Raw genomic sequence first — 19843 nt, forward strand, 5'->3', positions numbered from 1 at the left:
TTGGCAGGACCCTGGAGCCAGAAAACTCAGCGACAGTGGCCGCAGCCCCCAGGACCGTAGTGATGGGTGGAGGAGGAGAAGGGCCTGCCCTCTGCCTTCACCAGCGTCCTGCTGCCCGACCCCGGATAGCCAATGCCACATTTGCCTACATCTCTATTTTCCTTCCATGAGTGGTCACCATGGGGTGCCCCCAAACTAGGTGAGAATGTCTTATCTTGAAGAAAGAGCTGCAGGGACATCAGTAACACATTCCTGGCCTAAGCCCTATTATATCCCTTAAAATAAAAAAAGCCCAGGACTTGGATATCAGGGAGTCCTGTGAGTAGCCAGGGTCTGTGTCACACTTCCATATTTGGGAAGGTGCCTTTGTGCCTTCCAGGCCTCAGTGATAAGTATGGCATCCACCTGCCTGTCCCCTGAGGGCACTGAAGGTTCCGGCTATTTTTCCTGCCTCCCCTTTGCTTGCTGTGCCCTGCCCCACTGACCCTGGGTGCTCCTGGTCCCTGCCCCTGGGCCCTGTCATAAAGGCCTGCTGTCTTCCTGTGCAGCTGAAGCACTGGTTGGCCATCTGAACCTGACCCCAAGGAGGAGGAACCCACCGTCCAGGCCAGAGGCAGCTGCTTCCCTCCTGCCCCGGACGCTGTCCTGTCGTTCCTCTCCTGGAGATGCCCTTTCTGACCCCCATATTCTACTTCTCCCAGTTACAAAGAATTGAGTGGCTCTGACTTTTGTTCTGCCTCTGTTCCTCTGGCCTGGGGGCTGTGAGCGGGGAGGGCGGGTAAGCCTCAGGGCAGAGGAGGAAAGGAGGACAAAGGATCATGACTTCCGGGAACCCCCTTTATTTGAGGGGGAGACTCACCTCTTTGGAAGCCCCCTGAATCTGAGCTCCATGGCTCAGGCTGAATCTCCTACCGCATTCCCTTGTGCTTTGAAGAAATCCTCAGTTTGCCAAAACTGCAAGAGGATCATCTTTTGTTCAGATTAAAAACAAAACAAACCAACAAAGCAACCAACCAGAGCCCAGCTGAGCTTGGTGAGGGGAGACGGGGTCCACAGGTCCTCTTTCTCTTACCCACCCCAGGTAGCGTGCTGAACCTCAGTTTGGGAGTTTGGATGAAGTCAGCAGATAGATACTTTGGAGGATCTTGAAACTTTCATAGTTTCCCCTCTGGCTCATCCGAGTTTGATGTGTCTGTGTGTTCCAGAACATTCCACTGGCTTCTGGTGTTCAGATAGTCCAGGGCCATGGATGTCAGGGAGGCAGGTGGATGAGCCACAGAGAGCAGGTTCCACAGAGGTGTCTGCACTAGGCAAACCCCTAGAGACCCCAAAGCCCTGTGCTGGTCCCCTGTGTCAGAGGCATGGCACCCACAAACCCACCTGTGGTTCCTAGGACCTTCCTACGTAAACGGGGCAGGGAGAGACCCAGTGAAGCCACCTGTGTGTCTCCTTCACAGGACTCTCTGCTGTCCTCATGGGGCCAGGTGGCTGCCCAGGGACAGCCTGAAAGGCTGTGGTGATCACTGTCCACTAACACCTGCAAGGCCTTTCCCAGCCGGGGATCTTGAGCCATGGGGACTGGCCCTGAATCTCCCTTTTGCGTCTCTTCATAAACTAACTTGGCACCTTGGAGGGGAGGGTGGGGACCAAGCACCTGGCCACCCAACCAAGAGCACCTGGGTGACTTGGAGATCCCGGGGATTCACTAACGAGCCAGCGGGGCCCTCTGGTGGTGGCTCGCTGCAGTTCCGTGGGAACCGACGGGTGGCTGTGGGGTTTCTGTTTGTGGTCTGAGTGTCTTGTGCCCTCGCTGGACACACAGATGGCGCCCTGCTGTTCTGACGAGGGGAGCCCCTCTGCAGAATTTTGGGCAAAATAAAAGAGGCCACTGCATTACACGGGGGGACGGAGGGGACACATGGAGAAGGGGTGGGGCCTGAGACGGGGTGCCTCTGTACCTGCCGGGTTTGTCCCTGAGGGCCCTAGGGTGTCCCTACTGCATCAGGGAAATCAGGAGACTTTGGGTCTTTCCATTCACGAAGGCCAGCTCCAGCCCAAGTGTCCTGGGCCCTGTGAAAGGTGCGGCCTGTCCTGTTCCACACCCAGCGGGTGTGGCTGCCCCTCCCATGGTGACAGTTCCTCTTAGGTGTTGGCATTTATTTATTTTTCAATAAAGCACTTTCACCCACGTCGCCTCCCAGCCCCCAGGAGGACAGCAGGGCGGGTTCCTGTCGCCTGGTGTCCCCCCCCCCCCCCCCCCCCCCCCCCCCCCCCCGTGAGCAAACTAAGACCAGGCCTTTCAATGGCTCACATTCAAGGTCTCAGCTCCTAAGGGGTCGAGTCGGCCCTCGGTCCAGGGCGCTAGGCATCCATCGGCCTGTGCCATGGGGTTCCCCTGACCCAGACTGACGTGACCAGAGAAGCTCACTAAATTCTGTCCCAGGGCAAAGGGATAAGAGGGGAGAGGCTGTCACTCACTCTCCCCTGGCCACCTGCCACAGGAAGTCGCTCAGCTGCTCCTCTTTGGAGGAAGGTAGTCACCCCTGGAACAGGGGCAGCCCACCTGGGAGACCCCTTCGCCGGGGCTGACAAGAGCACACACCCAGAAAGGGATCCGACCACCTCGCCGTGGGCACAGGACCCTCTGGGAGACCCTCGGGGTTCACCTCGCCACCCGCGCCACCTAGGGGTAGGGATGGAGTGCTTGGTCATGAGTATCGCTTGACTTCTTTTTTGTGACCTTTCTTTAATAGCAGAGGTCACCCAGGACCAGGGTGCTCCTGTGTACTGTATATGACACTTGACACTTGGGATATTTTACCAGATTTTTAAAGAATTATTATTTTCCATGAAATATGAGACACCATTTCAACCGTCCTGTCCTATCTACCTGGCGTCTGTGATTAAGCATCTACCTGCGAGTCCTCCTTCTAGACACAAAGGAGACCGAGGAGAAGGGGAGCTTCCAACTCCTCCCAAATATCCTGCTGAACAAAGTCCCCAAGCTGCCTTAATTCTCAGAGGGATTTTTTTTCCCAAGTGGGAGCCAATATCCTGCCGTATGATTTGTCTTCCAGTCTGATAGTGTAAGACGGGAGCATTCTCACCAAAGAAGTCATTTCCTATAGGAATTTCCTAGAAGAATCCCACTGGATCCACTCTATATGTTTGTTTATTTCTTTTGAAAGCTACAGAATGGAAAAGAACAGAGAGGGTGTTATGGCGTTGTGAAAATAGCACAGCATTTAGAGTTGCACAGACCTGGGTCTGTGGCTAACTAGCTGGGTGCACTGGGGTGAGTGGCTTCACTTCTTTGGGTGTTAAGGCCCTTGTGTGTGAAATCAGGGATTATATCAGATAATCAAAGGTCTCATTCACTTAAAAAAAAAAGCCTCTGCATGTCTCCATGACAATATTCTTGTGCTAAATTTATGGTGAAGACAGCATGTCCCTAACTGCAGGGCTTCCCAAAGCGATCCTGTCACCAAAGACCTACTGAGCTTAGAAATATCAAATTTCCAAGACACTTGCTGTTTGAATAAAAGAAAAGTCTGACCCTTTGTCTTGAGGCCTGTTTTGTGGAATTGGAGGCTGGCTGTGGAGTCCCATGGTATTGGAGGCCAGTCGAGGAGTCCCACTCTGTCCCCGGACGTCCCAGGACTGTAGCCCTGCTGATGGGCCACTCGGGCTTGCTGGTGAATGTGAAGTCGTTCCGGGGGTGCCTGCTGTCGTCCCTCTGTCTCTGTTTCTGTGTAAACAAGGAATGTTTCAATAGTGTCCTCTCTGAATCACGGGCCGTTTGGTGTCATGCAACTCTCTATGTCTGGTTGAGTTTATTTTAAAAGTTGTTCTCTTCATAGAAATATAAGTGTACAGAATAATAAAGGATATTTCCTGTGCCACGTATCTGCTGATGGAGTTCAAATGCTTTCTGTCATGAGGTAAAATGCTGCCAATTATGTGAGGCAAGTGGGTTTGTCTGTGACCAGCCTCCAGCTAGTAAGGAAGAGCTTTTGGTCTTAGTGGCCCACTTTTCACCCCGATGATTACTTTCATAACCCATGGTACCGGAGACTGGAAGGGGTTGAGTCTGTGATCTTAGCTCTGAGATTCAGGTCCATTTTACATTTTTAGTGCTAGGAATGAAACCCAGGGCCTCACACACACTGACCCAGAGCCCAGCATATATTTTTACCTAAATAAAAGGCGGCTACCAAGCAGCGGGTGTAGCTCTCCAGTTCTGTGTTTGGTTCTAGGACTGACTTTCAAGGGAATCAGAACCTCCAGTTGGATTGAATTAATGCACAATTTTGTGTGTGTGTGTGACGTTTCCTGGGACAAGGGCCACAGTCACACGTAGGTCCTCAGAGCTGAGTACTGTCACTGCTTGGGGACGACCTGAACTCACAGAGACTTGTTTTCAACCATGACGATGACACCCGTCTGGGAGAGGTTGTTAACAGAAAACCAGTCGGAGCCTTGACGTATGCGGAGGCCGTCAGAGCGGGCGGCTGGGCCCAGGGCTGAACGGAGGCCAACGGTAGGAAGCCCCAGAGGACAGCCCAGAGCACCTCAGGCCGGAACGCAGGAAGGACCGGTGCGGGAAGCCGTGAGCGCCCAGCCCTGGAGAGGCGCAGGCAGAGAGCAGGCGGCGTCTCCTGGGACCTGGTAGAGGGGACAGTGTCAGGAAAGGGTGGAGCAGCAGGTTGCACACCTCTAAGCCCCTCTGTTTGGAACTTCTGGGCTCCTCTCTGACAGCCCTAAGCCCAGGCCTGGGCAGCGGTGTTGGGAGAGGCAAGGTCACTTGTGCCCAGGGGCCCGGCGAGGAGCCGCTGGCCCCCAGAGACGCCGTGACCATTCCAGCCACCTGTTCCCATGCGACCTGCATATGGAGCAAACGGCAGGGAGCAGGTGTCCCTGTGGGCTCTTGTGGGGCGATGCGGGTTCTGGAAGCTTCCACCCCGCCCCTTGGTCTGACAGGGGTGGGGGGAGCCAGAGGAGCACGGGGAGTCCTGAGCCTCACTTTTGGCCCCTGTGGGGTTCTGAATTCCCTGAAATTTCATCCCATGCTGTGCTCTTTGAGGACATTGTGTAGATTCATCGTTACTGTCCCCAGAGGTGCCCGTTCGCCCAGTGGATCCCGAGTTGCCCAAGCCAGATGCTCAGGGTGGGCTTCCAAGTGCAGCCCCTCCTGAAATCTGATGTTGGAGGAGTTCACGTCCGGTTTCCTAAGGAAAGGACCCCCGTGGTCCTCAGATCCTCAAGTATTTCAGAGCCACAGGTGGATAAGGTCAGCCCTCCTCTGTGGGTCCAGCGCCTGCAGGGCCAACCATCGTGGATGGAAATGCTGGAGAAAGCTCGGGACTGCCCGGGACTCCGGCAGCCTCCTCCCTGGTCCTCATCCCCTGAGCCTCTCCCTACAGGGACGCCCGTGGCCTTCGCATCGTGGGAGGTGTTATAAGCAATCTTGAGATGATTTAAAGCGGGCAGCGGCCGGGGTGGGAGACGCTTGAGCGTCTGCTGATCTTGGTATTCCTGAGGGCCCTGGAACCGATCCCTTAGGGACACAAGGGACAACCATGTTGCCTCTGGCCTCTCTCTTCTGATGGTCCTGGGCATCTGTGTGCACCACCCCCTACTAAAGGCGATGTCCACTGCCCTTTCTCTGCCCACCCCACCAGTGCCTCCCGTGTTTCCACTGGACAGACCTGACGCCTGGGGCTGGGGTGAAGAGTGACCTCTCTGAAGTCGCCCCACTGCTGACAGGCAAAGCCAGGTCCCTCGCACCTGGTCAACACTGTCCTCATCCTGTGCTCCCTCCTGACAGGAGCCCTGGGCCTGCAGGAAAGGGCAGCAGGGTCATCAGGACCAATTCATGTGTCGGGGCTTGTTGCAGGGGACTGGGAAGATCACTTTGTCATCTAGCCCCAAATAGGACTGTCCAGGGAGGTCTGGATGGATCACTTTTGGCCCCTGTGGGGTTCAGCCCTGGGCCCAGCCGCCCGCTCTGACGGCCTCCGCATACGTCAAGGCTCCGACTGGTTTTCTGTAAACAACCTCTCCCAGACGGGTGTCATCGTCATGGTTGAAAACAAGTCTCTGAGCCGTCTGAGACAGCTCCTCTGATGTTGGGACTGAGTCCCCTGGTGCCACTCACCACTCAGGCCTGTTTTTTTGATCTGTCCAATAAGTGGCTGCCCCTTATCCATCCTATGCTGGTCTCCCTGTGAGAACTCTGTTTTTACAACACAGAGGCCTCTTTATGGAACAGTCGTGGACTGGGTTGGGGCTGTAGTCTGTGGTTCTCGGGTCTTTGGTTTAGTAGAAAAGGTGAAGGGTTTGGGATTAGACTAGAACTGAATCTGCATCCAGCTGTCTAGCCCTCTCTTCCTCCCTCCCTCCTTCCCTCCCTCCCTTCCTTCCTTCTTCTCATGCTGGGGATGGCCCCAGGGCCTTGGGCATGCCAGGCAAGCACTCCACCACTGAGCTCCTTCCAGCCCTCAGCTGGATGTTGTGGATATTGGATAATAAGGACGTTGCTGTGGAATCTCAGGCCCTCCTGTCTCAGAAGGGTGGGCAGGAGACCACCGTAGCCGAAGGTGAAAGTGGGTAAGAGCACTTAGGAGCAAGCTCTGGGCCCGCGGTGCCTGGATCCAAACCCTGGTCCCGAAGCCTTGGGCAAGTTACTCAGCTTCCCTTTGCCTCAGATTTTCATGGACAAAGGGGAGTGACAGGAGGACATCATGGGCCACGGGAGGATTGGGAGTACTGTGTGTCGGGGACAGGCCTTGCTGCACCCTCAGCTATCCAACGTTGGGTCCATACCGGCCATGCGGTGACCAATTTCCTCTTGCCCAACTCTGCCCATGTTAAGATGACTTCCATGTTGTGTGGCCAGAACAGCTCTGTCCCTTCTCGTCCTGGCTCTTCCTATCTAGGATGGTGCTGCTGAGGCTCAAATTCGGGTCTGGGCAGCCAAATCCAAGTCTCACTGGATCTGAGTGCCTGTGACCACCTTGGGGGGGGGGCTCAACCTTCAGCAAATGCTGGCTCCCTGGGCCTGGCCTCTTGCAAGGCCCCTCAAGCCTTCCGTCATCAGCCCCCTCGATGGCGGACAAGGGAGACACGACACCCTGCTGGCCCTGACCTCATCTGCAACCCAGAGATGAAGAGACAGACACTTGTGGCCAGAGACTCCGAAAATAGCCAGCAACTAACTGGCTTCTGGTGTCCTGCTTGTCAACTGCTGGCTCTGTCGGGCCCAGGCTTGGGAGGGGGCTGGGCGAGGCCAGGATAGCAGGGTGTGAGGGTAAGGCTTGGGGTACAGGGAATCCAAGAGGGCCTCCCCTGTCCCCAGCGATGGTCCCAGTGAGGGCCGTGGTCTTGGCCTTCCCAGGGACCACAGAGCCTGGGGCTCTGCTGCAGAGGACAGGTGCCAGGTGAAGAACATCCCTCGCGCTCTGAGGCTCCAAGCTCTAGCCCAGAGCCCCAGCCTGGGACAGCAGCCTCAGGGGAGCTGAGGGGAGGCCCACCGCAGCCCCAGCACAGCCACTGTCACCCAGTAACGGGGCCTCTGCCTGCTGCCCACCCTGAGCCCATTCCCAGGACCCCACTAAACGCCTCTTCTTGCACCCTGAGCAGCTCTGGTAGGTGCCAGAGAACCCAGGCCACATCTCCAGCCACTCCACAGTAGCCAAGTCCTGTCCCTGGGAGGAGTGACAGGGTGGGGGTGATAGCTGAGGTCCTTCAAGGACATTGCAACTCAGGGTATGTCAAACAGGCTGATGATCAGGTCAGCGATACGACATCCGTGAGCATCAGGGGACACCCCCCCCCACCCCCTGCCAGCCATCTTCAGTTTGGAATTGCAAAACAAAATGGCCCAAGGTGTGCCTGGCTTTATTAAAAAACTCCACTGGCGGAGAGGAGCCAAACCGCAGCCACACACACCTCAGATTCCCAGGAGGACAGAGACCTGAGGACATCAGCACCTTGGACAAGGCCAACGACTGGGCTCACGTTGAGTTGGCAGAGGGGTCGGCTCCTGGGGTGCAAACAGCTGTTCTTACTGTTTCACAAACACCAGCGCTAAGCCCCCTAAGAGCCCCACGGGGTAGGAAGGCTTCCCGTGTCCAGACTGGGAAACTGAGACCCAAGGAGTTGTTGGAACTAGGGTTTGAATCCAGGAGGTGTGGTTCCCGTCTGTGCCGCTGTGACACCCATCTTCCTTGGTCCTCAGGGAGAGTTCCAAACCCTCATCAACGATGAATACATAAGGCACCCTTTATATAGACATATATGTAACTTATTTACAGGGATAGATAATTTCCATGCATATTTTAAATCAAAACATGCAAATGTGTACATCCAAGTGCCTACAATATGCTAAGGATAAAATGAATTCTTCTGCTAGTGTTTTAGTCAGCTTTTGGGCTGCTATGACTAAAACACCTGACAAGAACAATTTAAGAGGATGAAATGTCTATCTGGGGTCTCACGGTTTCAGAGGTCTCAGTTTGTAGAAGGCCGGCTCCATTCTTCAGGCTGAGGTGAGGCTGAACATCATGATGGAAGAGTCTGGAAAAGGGAAGCAGCTCACATGGCGACCAGTGTTGAGAGCCACAGCTGAAGGGGCCCCAGCAAACTTCCAGCTGCCAGCTGATTGACTCCTCTGTGGTGATGCTCATTGGGCTGTTTCCCTGCCCTTTCAGACCACGAAGCTGCTCATGGGGGGACTCTTTTGGCTCCACCCATGCGACCCAGCCAATCGGCCTCAAGAGCGGGAGGAGTAGGGGTTGAGAGGCTTGTGGGAAGCCGGTGGTGGCAGTTGGGCTCTGAGGGAATTCCTGAAGAGGAATGTGTGGTGCAGCATGTGTGGTTCTAAAAATAAAGTTTGTTTCTGCTTGACAAGTGGCTCCTGAATTGTGCCCTGCCAGACTGCGGCATTTGGTGGCCCTCACGGGGAACGACTGAGGGTAAGTGATAAGGTAAACTGCTCGCCCCTGAGGACAGGGCGAGAGGATGGGTAGCCATTTTAAGATTCTTCTTTCGTTTTGTTTCGCTTTTAAGTTGCCTGTCCCTGGAGATGGGTGAAACGGAAGAAAAACCGCTCACATCTGAGGAAAAACTATTTGCGTCTGAGGAACAGATAGGGAGAAAGGACGGATGGACATTTCAGGAGGATAGAAAGGGTGATATAATGATTTTGTGTTGTTCCATTTTTTGTTTCATTCTGTCTCGGCTTTGTTTGGCGTCATCTTTTTGAGTTGTATTATAGTAGAAATATGGGATCAGAAATTAGTAAAAAACAAACTGAAAGAGTGTTAAGTAAATTGTTAGAGGAAGGAGGCATCCCAGTAAAATCAAGAACAGTCAGGGCATACGTTGATACAATACAAAAATGTAGCCCATGGCTTTTTAATGAGGAGTTGTTAAATATATCACAATGGAACCATCATGGTGAAGATTTAAAAAGAATAGAAAAGAAAAGCCCAGGAACTCTGCCAGTTGGCACATTGCCATTGTGGACGTTGGTATCTTGTTTGCTTAGTCCAAAGCCTTCAGTTCAGACAATGGTAGAGGAAGGAGAAGACATATTGATTCAAGTAAAAGAGAAGGTCTTTCAAGTTAGTCAGACAGAGGAAAAGATTCAAGTAAAAGAGAAGGTCTCTCAAGTTAGTCAGACAGAGGAAAAGATTCAAGTAAAAGAGAAGGTCTCTCCAGCTAGTCAGACAGAGGAAAAGATTCAAGTAAAAGAGAAGGTCTCTCCAGCTAGTCAGACAGAGGAAGAAAGTTTAGAGCAGAAAAAGCCATCAGGGGAAAAGTTACAACAGGAGACTGCTACTAACACCTTTCTATCACCAGAGGGTGTAAGTGTCCAACCCACAGCTCCACCTCCATATGCTGGGAGGCCCCTGTAGTTGAGAGATGGGATCCTGAGACAGGACCTCAAAGATTAGCATGCCCTGTACCCACGATATCATGGAGAAAGGCATCGGGCTCCATTGCCAAAAAACGGACAGGGGGGCCCAATTCTCCAGGGCCCATGACCACAATTATACCGGGCACTGGAGGAACCCAGCAACACCATCAGGGTAGTGCCCAGGACACATTATCCATTAGATCCCTCACTAGACAAACCAGAGGAAGCGCAGGATTGGACATCTGCGCCTCCGCCAGAGCAGTACTAACTCCAGAGATGGGAGTTCAAATCATTCCCACAGGGGTAAAAGGGCCTCTTCCCCAAGGAACAGTAGGCTTATTATTGGGAAGCAGTTCTTCTACTCTAAAAGGACTTATGATAAGTCCTGGGGTAATTGATCCCGATTATGAAGGTGAAATAAAAATTATAGCCGGTTCTCCAAAGGGTATATCAGTAATTTCACCAGGAGATAGAATAGCACAGTTACTAATAATACCCAGCCTACATGATAAATTTTCCAGTCGTACTGTAGAAAGAGGTTCCAGGGGATTAGGCTCCACAGGTGTAGATTGGGCTATGCTTTCTTCAAATTTAGATTCTCGCTCCATGCTAAAACTAAATATTCAAGGACATGAATTTAATGGGCTACTGGATACAGGTGCAGACCTTAGCATCATCTCTCGTCAAGAATGGCCAAAACATTGGCCATTACAACAAGCCACTCAAATGCTTCGAGGCCTAGGAGTGGCAACTAATCCCCATAGAAGTGTGATGGTATTAGATTGGAAGGATCCTGAAGGATGTAAGGGAACTATACAGCCATATGTATTGGATCATCTTCCTGTAAATTTATGGGGACGAGATGTCCTAGATCAATTAGGACTAACATTAACAAATAACATCAATTCAAATGTGTCCACTATTATGGCTAGACAAGGTTTTAGGAAAGGAAAAAGATTAGGAGAACAAGAACAAGGTATAGCAGCACCAATTCAAATAGATCAAGGAATAAATAGACATGGATTGGGTTTTCAGAAGGGGTCACTGAGACAATAAAAATTACTTGGAAATCAGAAAGACCAGTATGGGTTCCTCAGTGGCCCCTGACTAAAGAAAAGATACAAGCAGCCCATGACCTTGTCAAACAACAATTAGCAGAGGGACATATACAACCTTCCGTATCTCCCCATAATACTCCCATTTTTGTCATCAAAAAGAAATCTGGTAAATGGAGATTATTGCAAGATTTAAGAGTTATTAATAATGAGATGGTTATTATGGGACCTGCTCAATCAGGGATTCCTCAATTGTCTGCTTTGCCAAAAACCTGGTATGTTTTAGCTATAGATATTAAAGATTGCTTTCTTTCAATTCCAGTTCATCCTGAGGATAGTCCACGTTTTGCATTTACTATCCCTGCACTAAATCATGAAGGTCCTGATCAGAGATATGAATGGAAAGTACTCCCTCAAGGGATGGCTAACAGCCCAACTATGTGTCAAATTTATGTTAACAAAGCAATCCAGCCACTTAGAAATCAAAATCCTGAACTACAAATATTTCACTGTATGGATGATGTATTGTTAGCACACAAAGATAAAAACACATTGCTAGAATGTTATGCCACACTTACAAACTTATTAAAAAATTATAATCTAGAGATAGCAATAGATAAAGTACAATTAAATTTTCCAATTAATAATTTAGGAGTTCTATTATCCTCAACCATGGTCCGTCCACCAAAAATTCAAATACGAGTAGATCAACTCAAATCACTTAATGATTTTCAAAAGTTATTAGGAGACATAAATTGGATAAGGCTTATCTAGGCATACCAACAGGATGGTTGGGACCTTTATTTGATATCCTAAAAGGTCCATCAGATCCAAATTCACCCAGAATGTTAACGCCTGAAGCAAGAAAGGCATTAAAAATTATTGAAACATATATGGAAAATATGCATTTGGATAGAATTGATATAAGTTTGCCTTTATTATTTATTGTAATACCAACAAAAAATATTCCTACAGGAGTATTTTGGCAAGAAGCTCCATTATTGTGGATACATTTATCTTATTCTCCTAACACTATTCTTACTAGGTATCCTGAGGCTGTAGGACAATTAATACTCAAAGGAATAAAAGCAGCAAAGGGAGTGTTTGGAATTTCTCCCAATAAAATTATTACTCCATATACTATGGATCAAATTGATGAGTTAGCTAATGAGTTAGATACTTGGGCAATAATCATGTGCAAATCTAATGTTTCATTTGATAACCACTTACCATCTAATCTTTTATTGTCTTTTTGGTCATCGCATCCTGTAATTTTTCAAAAAATGACAAGAAAAACACCTATCATGAATGCTCCAAATATATTCACTGATGGGTCAAATAATGGTACAGCAGCAATAGTTACACCTGATCAAACTTTTACATTTTTAGTACCCAAACAATCAGCTCAAAAGGTAGAGCTTAATGTCATATTACAAGCTTTTGTGATGTTTAAAGATTCTGTGTTTAATTTATTTTCCGATAGTCAGTATATTGTTAATGCTATAGTATCCCTTGAAGATGCTGGTAGGATTTCTCCTTCCTCTACTGTTTTCTCTTTGCTTTCCACTATACAAAGTCTAATCTGGGACAGAAAAGATCCATTCTTTATAGGACATGTCAGGGCACATGCAGGATTGCCTGGAGCCCTTAGTTTGGGCAATGATTTAGCAGATAAAACTACACATGACATACATATTTTCTCTACACTAGAAGAAGCTACAGATTTTCATAAAAAGTTCCATGTCAATGCTAATACTTTACAAAAGCGTTTTAAAATAACTAAGGAACAAGCTAGACAAATAATAAAACAAAATTGTGTGACCTTTTTACCACAAGTTAATCTTGGAGTCAGTCCTAGAGGACTGATACCTAACCATATTTGGCAGATGGACGTCACACACTTGCCAGAATTGGGAAAATTAAAATATTTGCATGTTACAGTTGATACTTCTTCCGGATTTTTGATGGTCTCCCTTCATACTGGAGAAAAAATTAAAGATATTATAGCTCATTGCTTACAAAATTTTGCCACTGTAGGCGTTCCAAAACAATTAAAAACAGATAATGGTCCTGGCTATACTTCTACCTCTTTTAAACAATTTTGCTCATCATTTGGCATTACTCATATAACAGGAATCCCATAGAATCCACAAGGACAAGGCATAGTTGAAAGAGCTTATGAAATTATTAAAATGTACTTATTAAAGCAAAAATAGGGAATTGGGAAAGAGGTATATATCCCCCAAAGACAAACTTAAAATAACGCTTTTTACTCTAAACTTTTAAAATTTGGATTCATCAGGGCTTAGTGCTGCGGAAAGGCATATGTGTCCAAAAAATGTACATAATCCCAAGGTACTTTGGAAGGATATTCTAACAGGACAATGGAAAGGTCCTGACCCAGTGATTGTCTGGAGTCAGGGGTCTGTTTGTGTGTTTCCACAGGGAGAACAGCAGCCAATTTGGATTCCAGAGAGATTAACTAAAGCAATTTCTACAGACCAAAAAGAAGATGATTTGGCTCAAATCCATATCAGCTGATATCCAGAACTCCAGCTTGGCTATCCTTACATCTGTGACAGTGGTTCTCCCACACCTGGAGGCTAATGAAACCAGGATGTGTTTTTTTCAATATCTATTTTATTATTGCCCTTTCCCAAATCATGAAGTTCTATTTTGTTTTTTGAGCTCATACAGACCTAGGTTAATGTTTTGCTGATCAGTTCTATTTTTTGACTATAGAGTTTTTAAACATTGCAATGGAGATTTCACCTGTAAAAAGTTATAAGGCCTTTACTACTATGTTATGTGTTGTATGTATTATATTATGTGTTCACACTTGTGTTTTATGTTGTATGTTTGTATGTACATATGTCCATATATCATATATGATGAGCCCTCATGAAAAAATGGATCCAAATATTTTTTTTTATTCACGTGATTTAAATGGTTTAATTTAAATTGGGTAAACAGCTGTTGAGGATTGTTTTAATATGTGAACAAAAAAGGAGGGTAACAGATCTGTTTGTTTACTTTCACTTTTCCTTTTTATTATATTTAATAATTCTGTTCAAGATAATGTAAATTGTTCAGAAAATTGTTTTCTTTTAGTGCCTTCTGGAATGTTACATAATTTTTTCTTTAGCCATTATTGCCAGAATTCCTATCTTCATCCCAGTGCTGGTGAAGACCAAGATAAAACCAATCTACAGCTTCTGCAATAGCTATCACTGAACTGCTTGCAGAACTTGCCTGGACTATGTATCGCTTGTATGCATTGTGGACTATCTGTTGGTGCAGTGACTTGTGGTAGTGCCGGGGTATTTTTGCTGATGGTGTCATCGGTGGTACAAATTTTCCAAAAGGAGCTATCAATTGGCTTGGTGTATCCTCCTCCCTTCTGCTTGTGATGGTCGTTCAGCTAAAGTTTGGGGGCCAACAGAGGTGAGGCAAAGAACCTCACCCCCCCTGCTGGTACAAAGGCCTATCCACAGGTGTGGCTGTATGCTGGACCAGTAGTCAATGACGGGTAAGATTCAATTGCAATGGTACCAACCTAAGACAGGAGGCTGATGCCTTGAGGTCAGCTCATCCGATGACGGGTAAGGACCATATGTACTCTTGGACAACCTAAGGCAGGCATGGTCCCTAAGCCACATGCTTGTTGTTTAAACAGAGAGGGGGAGATGTTGAGAGCCACAGCCGAAGGGGCCCCAGCAAACTTCCAGCTGATTGGCTCACCATGGCCCCAGCAAACTTCCAGCTGCTAGCTGATTGGCTCCTCTGCGGTGATGCTCATTGGGCTGTTTCCTCGCCCTTTCAGACCACGGAGCTGCTCATTGGGGGACTCTTTTGGCTCCACCCATGCGACCCAGCCAATCGGCCTCAAGAGCAGGAGGAGTGGGGGTTGAGAGGCTTGTGGGAAGCCGGTGGTAGCAGTTGGGCTCTGAGGGAATTCCTGAAGAGGTCGTGTGGTGCGGAGTGTGTGTTCTAAAAATAAAGTTTGTTTCTGCTTGACAAGTGGCTCGTGAATTGTGCCCAGCCAGACTGCGGCAGACCAGGAAACAGGGAGAGAGACTCCACTCTCCAGATATAAAATATATACTGCAAAGGCTCACCCTCAATGCCTACCTCCTCCAGCCACACCCCACCTGCCTTCAGCTACCACCCAGGTAATCCCATTAGGGGATTAATTCACAGATGGGTTAAGTCTCTCTTAACCCAACCATTTTGCCTCCAAATGTTCTTGTCTCACAGATGAGCTTTTGGGGAACACCTAACTAAACCATAACAGCTAGGTCACTTAGTAGCAGAGAGTTCCATTTGAATAAAGATCTCCAATTTCCCTTGGAAAATAACTCAACTGGCATTTTCCAAATACGCCCCAGCCCTGTGCCCTCAGATTGTTGAGGCCCAATGCAGACTGTGCCTGGGCTCACTATCAGCACTCGAGGGTGACAAGTGACTGTGACAGAAATGTAACTAGGATTTCTTAATAAGTGAGGTTTTCCTGCTCTCTCGTGACATGCAGGCCACGGGTCAGGGAGAGGGGTGGTCTGCAGGGAGAAGAGGGAGAGTGTGCTTGGTTGGAGAGAAGGATTTTAGCAAGGGCTCCTGCTGGATGGGCACCAGGGCTCAGGATGACTTTGGAGCTGCCTACACTCATCAAGTCTCTGGGCTCCTTCTGGCTCCTGGGCCGACGTCCATAGCACCTGGGTTTCCCTGCAGACATCGGGTCATCTTTCAGGCAGGAAGAAGAGAATCAAGAGAAAGGGCAAAAGAGAAATCAGGCACTGAGCCCCACCTGGGGAGGTCAGAGGGCCCCCCCAACAGGTGAGTCTTAACATTCTAAGAAATCCTTGCACTCTGGAGAGGAAGAGCTTCCTGGACCCCACCTGGATGTCTGCCTGCATCGGCCAGACCTGGGTCATGTGGCAGCCGTCACCTATACAGGAATCTGGGCAGGTACACGGTTGCCCTGCACAGAATCAGGCTTTCCCAAGGGAGACCATGCAACAAACACAGGGAGGACATGGTCATTGCCTCCCTCTCTGTGACTTCCAGTATCTGAGAATTAGAGGGACCCTGTGGGCAGCACCATGGACTGAGACCTATCCTGGTCATTTATTAAAATGAGACCTTGTAAGGGATCTGCAACTTTGGGGACAAGAGGTAGCAACCACTTGTTTACACAGTGCCAGGCGAGTATCTGGAATGCCGAAGGTTCCCCCCCCTCCCCACCCCGTGGGTGACTAGATCTTACATAGATGAGTGAGACAGGCCATCTCATAACGTTGCAGAGAAATCAGGCACTGAGCCCCACCTGGGGAGGTCAGAGGGCCCCTCCTAACAGGTGAGTCTTAACATTCTAAGAAAGGAGAATAGCAAAGGTATCCATGCAGAGGCATGAAGCATAAAGAGCCTGCACCATTTTCAGGTTGGAATGGATGAAGAAAGTAAGATCCAGAAGATGAAGGGCATCCTATGCTATAGTAGGGGATAACTTTCTCTAGGAGGCACAGGAAGCCATTGAAGGGTTTCAGATTTGCACAGCGATGTGATTATACTTGGGCATTAGACTGTGTATCCACCAGCGACCTCCGCACGACAAACCTAGAACCATGTATTTAGTTGATGCATCTGTGGGCCACCTAGGGCATCCTGCTGGTCTGGACCAGCCTCAGCTGGTGGATCCCCCAAGACATTTGCCTATGACATGACCATGGACTGGACGAATCCATGACCCCAGAAAGTCTAGTAATGTGCCCGTGTATTTTGAGCTGTATATGTTTCCCCATAAGTGGTCCCTAGTCAGAGTGACACAGAGGGTGGACTGTGACATCATAAGAGATATATTTGATTTCTGCCTCCCCTTTCCTGGCACACAACTCTTGAAACCCTTGCAACTCCTAAAGCGATGGTGTCTTTTTATATGCTAATGAGAGGGCTGATAACAGGGTGCTCCTAGGTAGCCCCAGAGTAGGGGCTTCTTGCCAGGGGGGTGCCATCATGTAATTAGGGGGCAGGAAGTTTCGGCCTCACCCCTGGACCTCCAGGGAGGAGAGAGAGGCTGGAGGTTGAGTTGATCAGCTATTGCCCCAGATTGAGTCAGTTGTGCCTACTTATGAAAGCCTCCGAAAAAATCCAAAGGACAAGGCTTAGGGAGTGTCCGGGTTTCTGAGCACGTGGAGCTGCTGGTGTGGTCAGGCATCCCAGGGAGGTCCTGGACGTTCCTTGGTCTTCCCCACACCCTCTGTGGCCAGAACCGCCCCTCAACAGTTTAGCCATGCCATGATGCCCCAGTGTATGAAACCCAGGCAGGCTGCTTCCAGCTGTGATGACAGTGTGGCACACTGTGCCCCGGGCAGCTCTCCTGGGGAATGGCCTGCAGTCAGTCCTCGGTTTCTGTTGTTTCTTGCTGCCCGTCTGTAAGCAGTGGACCTGCCTCCTATAGCTTGCTGCAGCAGGGTGTCTGTCCACCAGCCTCAGACACGTTGGTACCCAGTGCACCACGAGCCCACTTCACAGTTAAGGCTTGGGATTCGTGTCTGGCATCTGACATGGGAAGGTCTCATGGGACTGAGTCCAGAATGCCCAGAATCTGACTCTAGCTCCTGGTAGATGGTGTCAGAATGGAAGTGAGTTGTGGGACATTCAGTTGGTGTCTGCTGGGGCATCTGGTGTAAGAGGTGAGGTATTGAGAGAGAGAGTTTGAGAAGAAAGAAGAAAGCAGTTGGCATTTCCTCCTTTATGACCAGCCCAAAGAGAGAGGTGAAGAATCGCTCATTTGCAGAGAAATGTGACAGAGAGTTTGCTGAGCAATTTGGAGGTGCCCAGAACTGGATTTTAGTTCTGTCTTGGAAACCATTGGGCCAGAGGGCATTAATATCAGTTTGAAGGAGAAATGAGATTTTGGGAGTTCTCACTCACAGGCCTCTGTATGATTAGCACCCTGGATGCTGAAATAGGCAAGAAGCCAGTCCCTATGCTGTCCCTGGCTGTGTCAGCACAGGTATAACAACAGTATTGGTGATGCTACCTGGAGCCTTGGCTTGGCTGTGGTCCTGTTTCCCAAAACAGGTGCAGCTGTATGAAAACTTACCACAAGAGGGCAGCAGAGAACCACCAATCAGGCCAGTGCCCTCTGTCATAATCAGGTCTCTGACATTGGGGATCCAGACAGGCCCAGATAAGGATTTTCGAACAAGGTTCAGGGTAGGAAGGCAGGATTGTTTTGCACTTAAGAACCAGGCCCCAGGTTCATCCCAATTCTGTCACCGGGGATGGCTTCATGGTCATGAGACCTGAAAGTCAATAGGGCCCGGCTCTCCCAAGGGATCCATGGTGGTTTAAAGGCTCTGTATTTGCCGTCTTAAAAACAGCATACTGTAGTGACGCAGCCACAGTTCACAATAGCTAAACTGTGGAACCAACCTAGATGCCCTTCAGTGGATGAATGGATAAAGAAACTGTGGTCTATATACACGATGGAATATTACTCAGCGTAAAAGAGAATAAAATCATGGCAGTTGCAGGTAAATGGATGGAGTTGGAGAACTTTATGCTAAGTGAAGTTAGCCAATCCTAAAAAACAAAAGGCCGGATGCTTTCTCTGATATGAGGATGCTGATCCATAATGGGGATGGGGTGGGGGGGAGTGTGGGAGGAAACTTTAGATAGGGCAAAGGGAAGGGAGGGAAGGGGAGAGGGCAAGGGGGTAGGAAAGACAGTGGAAAGAGATGGACATCGTTACCCTAAGTACATGTATGAAGACAGGAATGGTGTGACTCTACTTTGTGTACAACCAGACATGAAAAACTGTGCTCTATATGTGCACTAGGAATTGAAATGCATTCTGCTGCCCTATATAACAAATTAGAATAAATAAATAATTAATTAATGTTCAAAATAAGGGGTCCTGCATTTTTATTTATGCACAGCAAGTAAAGTAGCCGGTCCTGTCTGTCACTGGTGAGCTGAGTGTTCTTGGGCCTCCTGTTGAATTTCGTGGCAGTGATACCAAGTATTAACCACAGAGGTTGCTCTGAAGATTTTGTGGATTAATATGAAAATTATCACGAGAGTATGTAACAGATATTCGATCACTTTTAGTTATCATTATCACTCTAGGGTTTAAAGGCATCGTTGGCAGATCCTCAAAGGCTCATGTTTCCTTCTCTGTGCACAGAACCATGTGGCTGGCCTCTTGTCCTTCAGTACATCTAGTTCCATGGTCAACTGATCCCGCTGATTATGGGTGACGAGTCCTGCTCCCCGCATGTTGAAGTTTGAACATTGGAGAAGCACCCCTGGGCAGGCATATCAAGCAGGGTTTCTTCCAAAAGGGGTCACATAGACTTCTCCCGGCAGGGAGTGGGGGCCATAGCTGGTTCCTGGTACCCCGAGAAGCGAGGTGTTCTGCCTTTTTATATGTCCTAGGCTTCCTTTGTTCTCCTGCCCTCGTCCCCTGATCTTTCTCCTTCCTGTGTAAGACAAGGCCCAGGAATGCTCGGCAGGGTGGCCAAAAGGTGGGAACCAGGTGGGCCAAAGGGGGAAGGGCAGGACACATTAATTAACAAGCTTCTACTCCATGTAGGGAGGGACACTTCCCAGGACAGGTTACCTTAGTAACAGGCTGGAGCAGGGGCAGGTTTTTGATAAGGGTGGAGGAAGGAATTAACATTTCAGTCCTTCAGGGGACAGTCTCCAACTTCCTGGGCTCACTCAAAATTGGCCTCCTGGATCCGACCTGACTCGATTTACCTATCTACACTGACTGCCTGTCTGATTTTGGCTTCACAGCCACTAGCTAGGGCACCGTGAAGATAAATCTGACCTTGGTCCCCACCCCAAGGAGCTCACCTCT

General features: G+C 49.1%; 2 protein-coding genes across 2 annotated transcripts in view; one reads left to right on the plus strand and one right to left on the minus strand.

The window, feature by feature from the left end:
• Slc6a2 (solute carrier family 6 member 2) overlaps positions 1–725 on the plus strand; it is a 35396-nt gene extending 34671 nt beyond the window's left edge. The window contains exon 14 of the mRNA XM_034635973.2: positions 549–725. Coding sequence (XP_034491864.2) covers positions 549–572 — 24 coding nt within the window. The 3' untranslated portion in view covers positions 573–725. The remainder of the gene's footprint in view (positions 1–548) is intronic.
• Positions 726–4498: 3773 nt separating this feature from the next.
• LOC114095672 (liver carboxylesterase 1-like) overlaps positions 4499–19843 on the minus strand; it is a 50472-nt gene continuing 35127 nt past the window's right edge. Inside the window, exons 15-16 of the mRNA XM_071604195.1 lie at positions 4805–4882; positions 4499–4665 (exon numbers count right to left, since the gene is read on the minus strand). Coding sequence (XP_071460296.1) covers positions 4499–4665; positions 4805–4882 — 245 coding nt within the window. The remainder of the gene's footprint in view (positions 4666–4804; positions 4883–19843) is intronic.

The sequence above is a fragment of the Marmota flaviventris genome, chromosome 18, assembly GCF_047511675.1.
Source record: "Marmota flaviventris isolate mMarFla1 chromosome 18, mMarFla1.hap1, whole genome shotgun sequence".
Classification (NCBI taxonomy): Eukaryota; Metazoa; Chordata; class Mammalia; order Rodentia; family Sciuridae; genus Marmota; species Marmota flaviventris.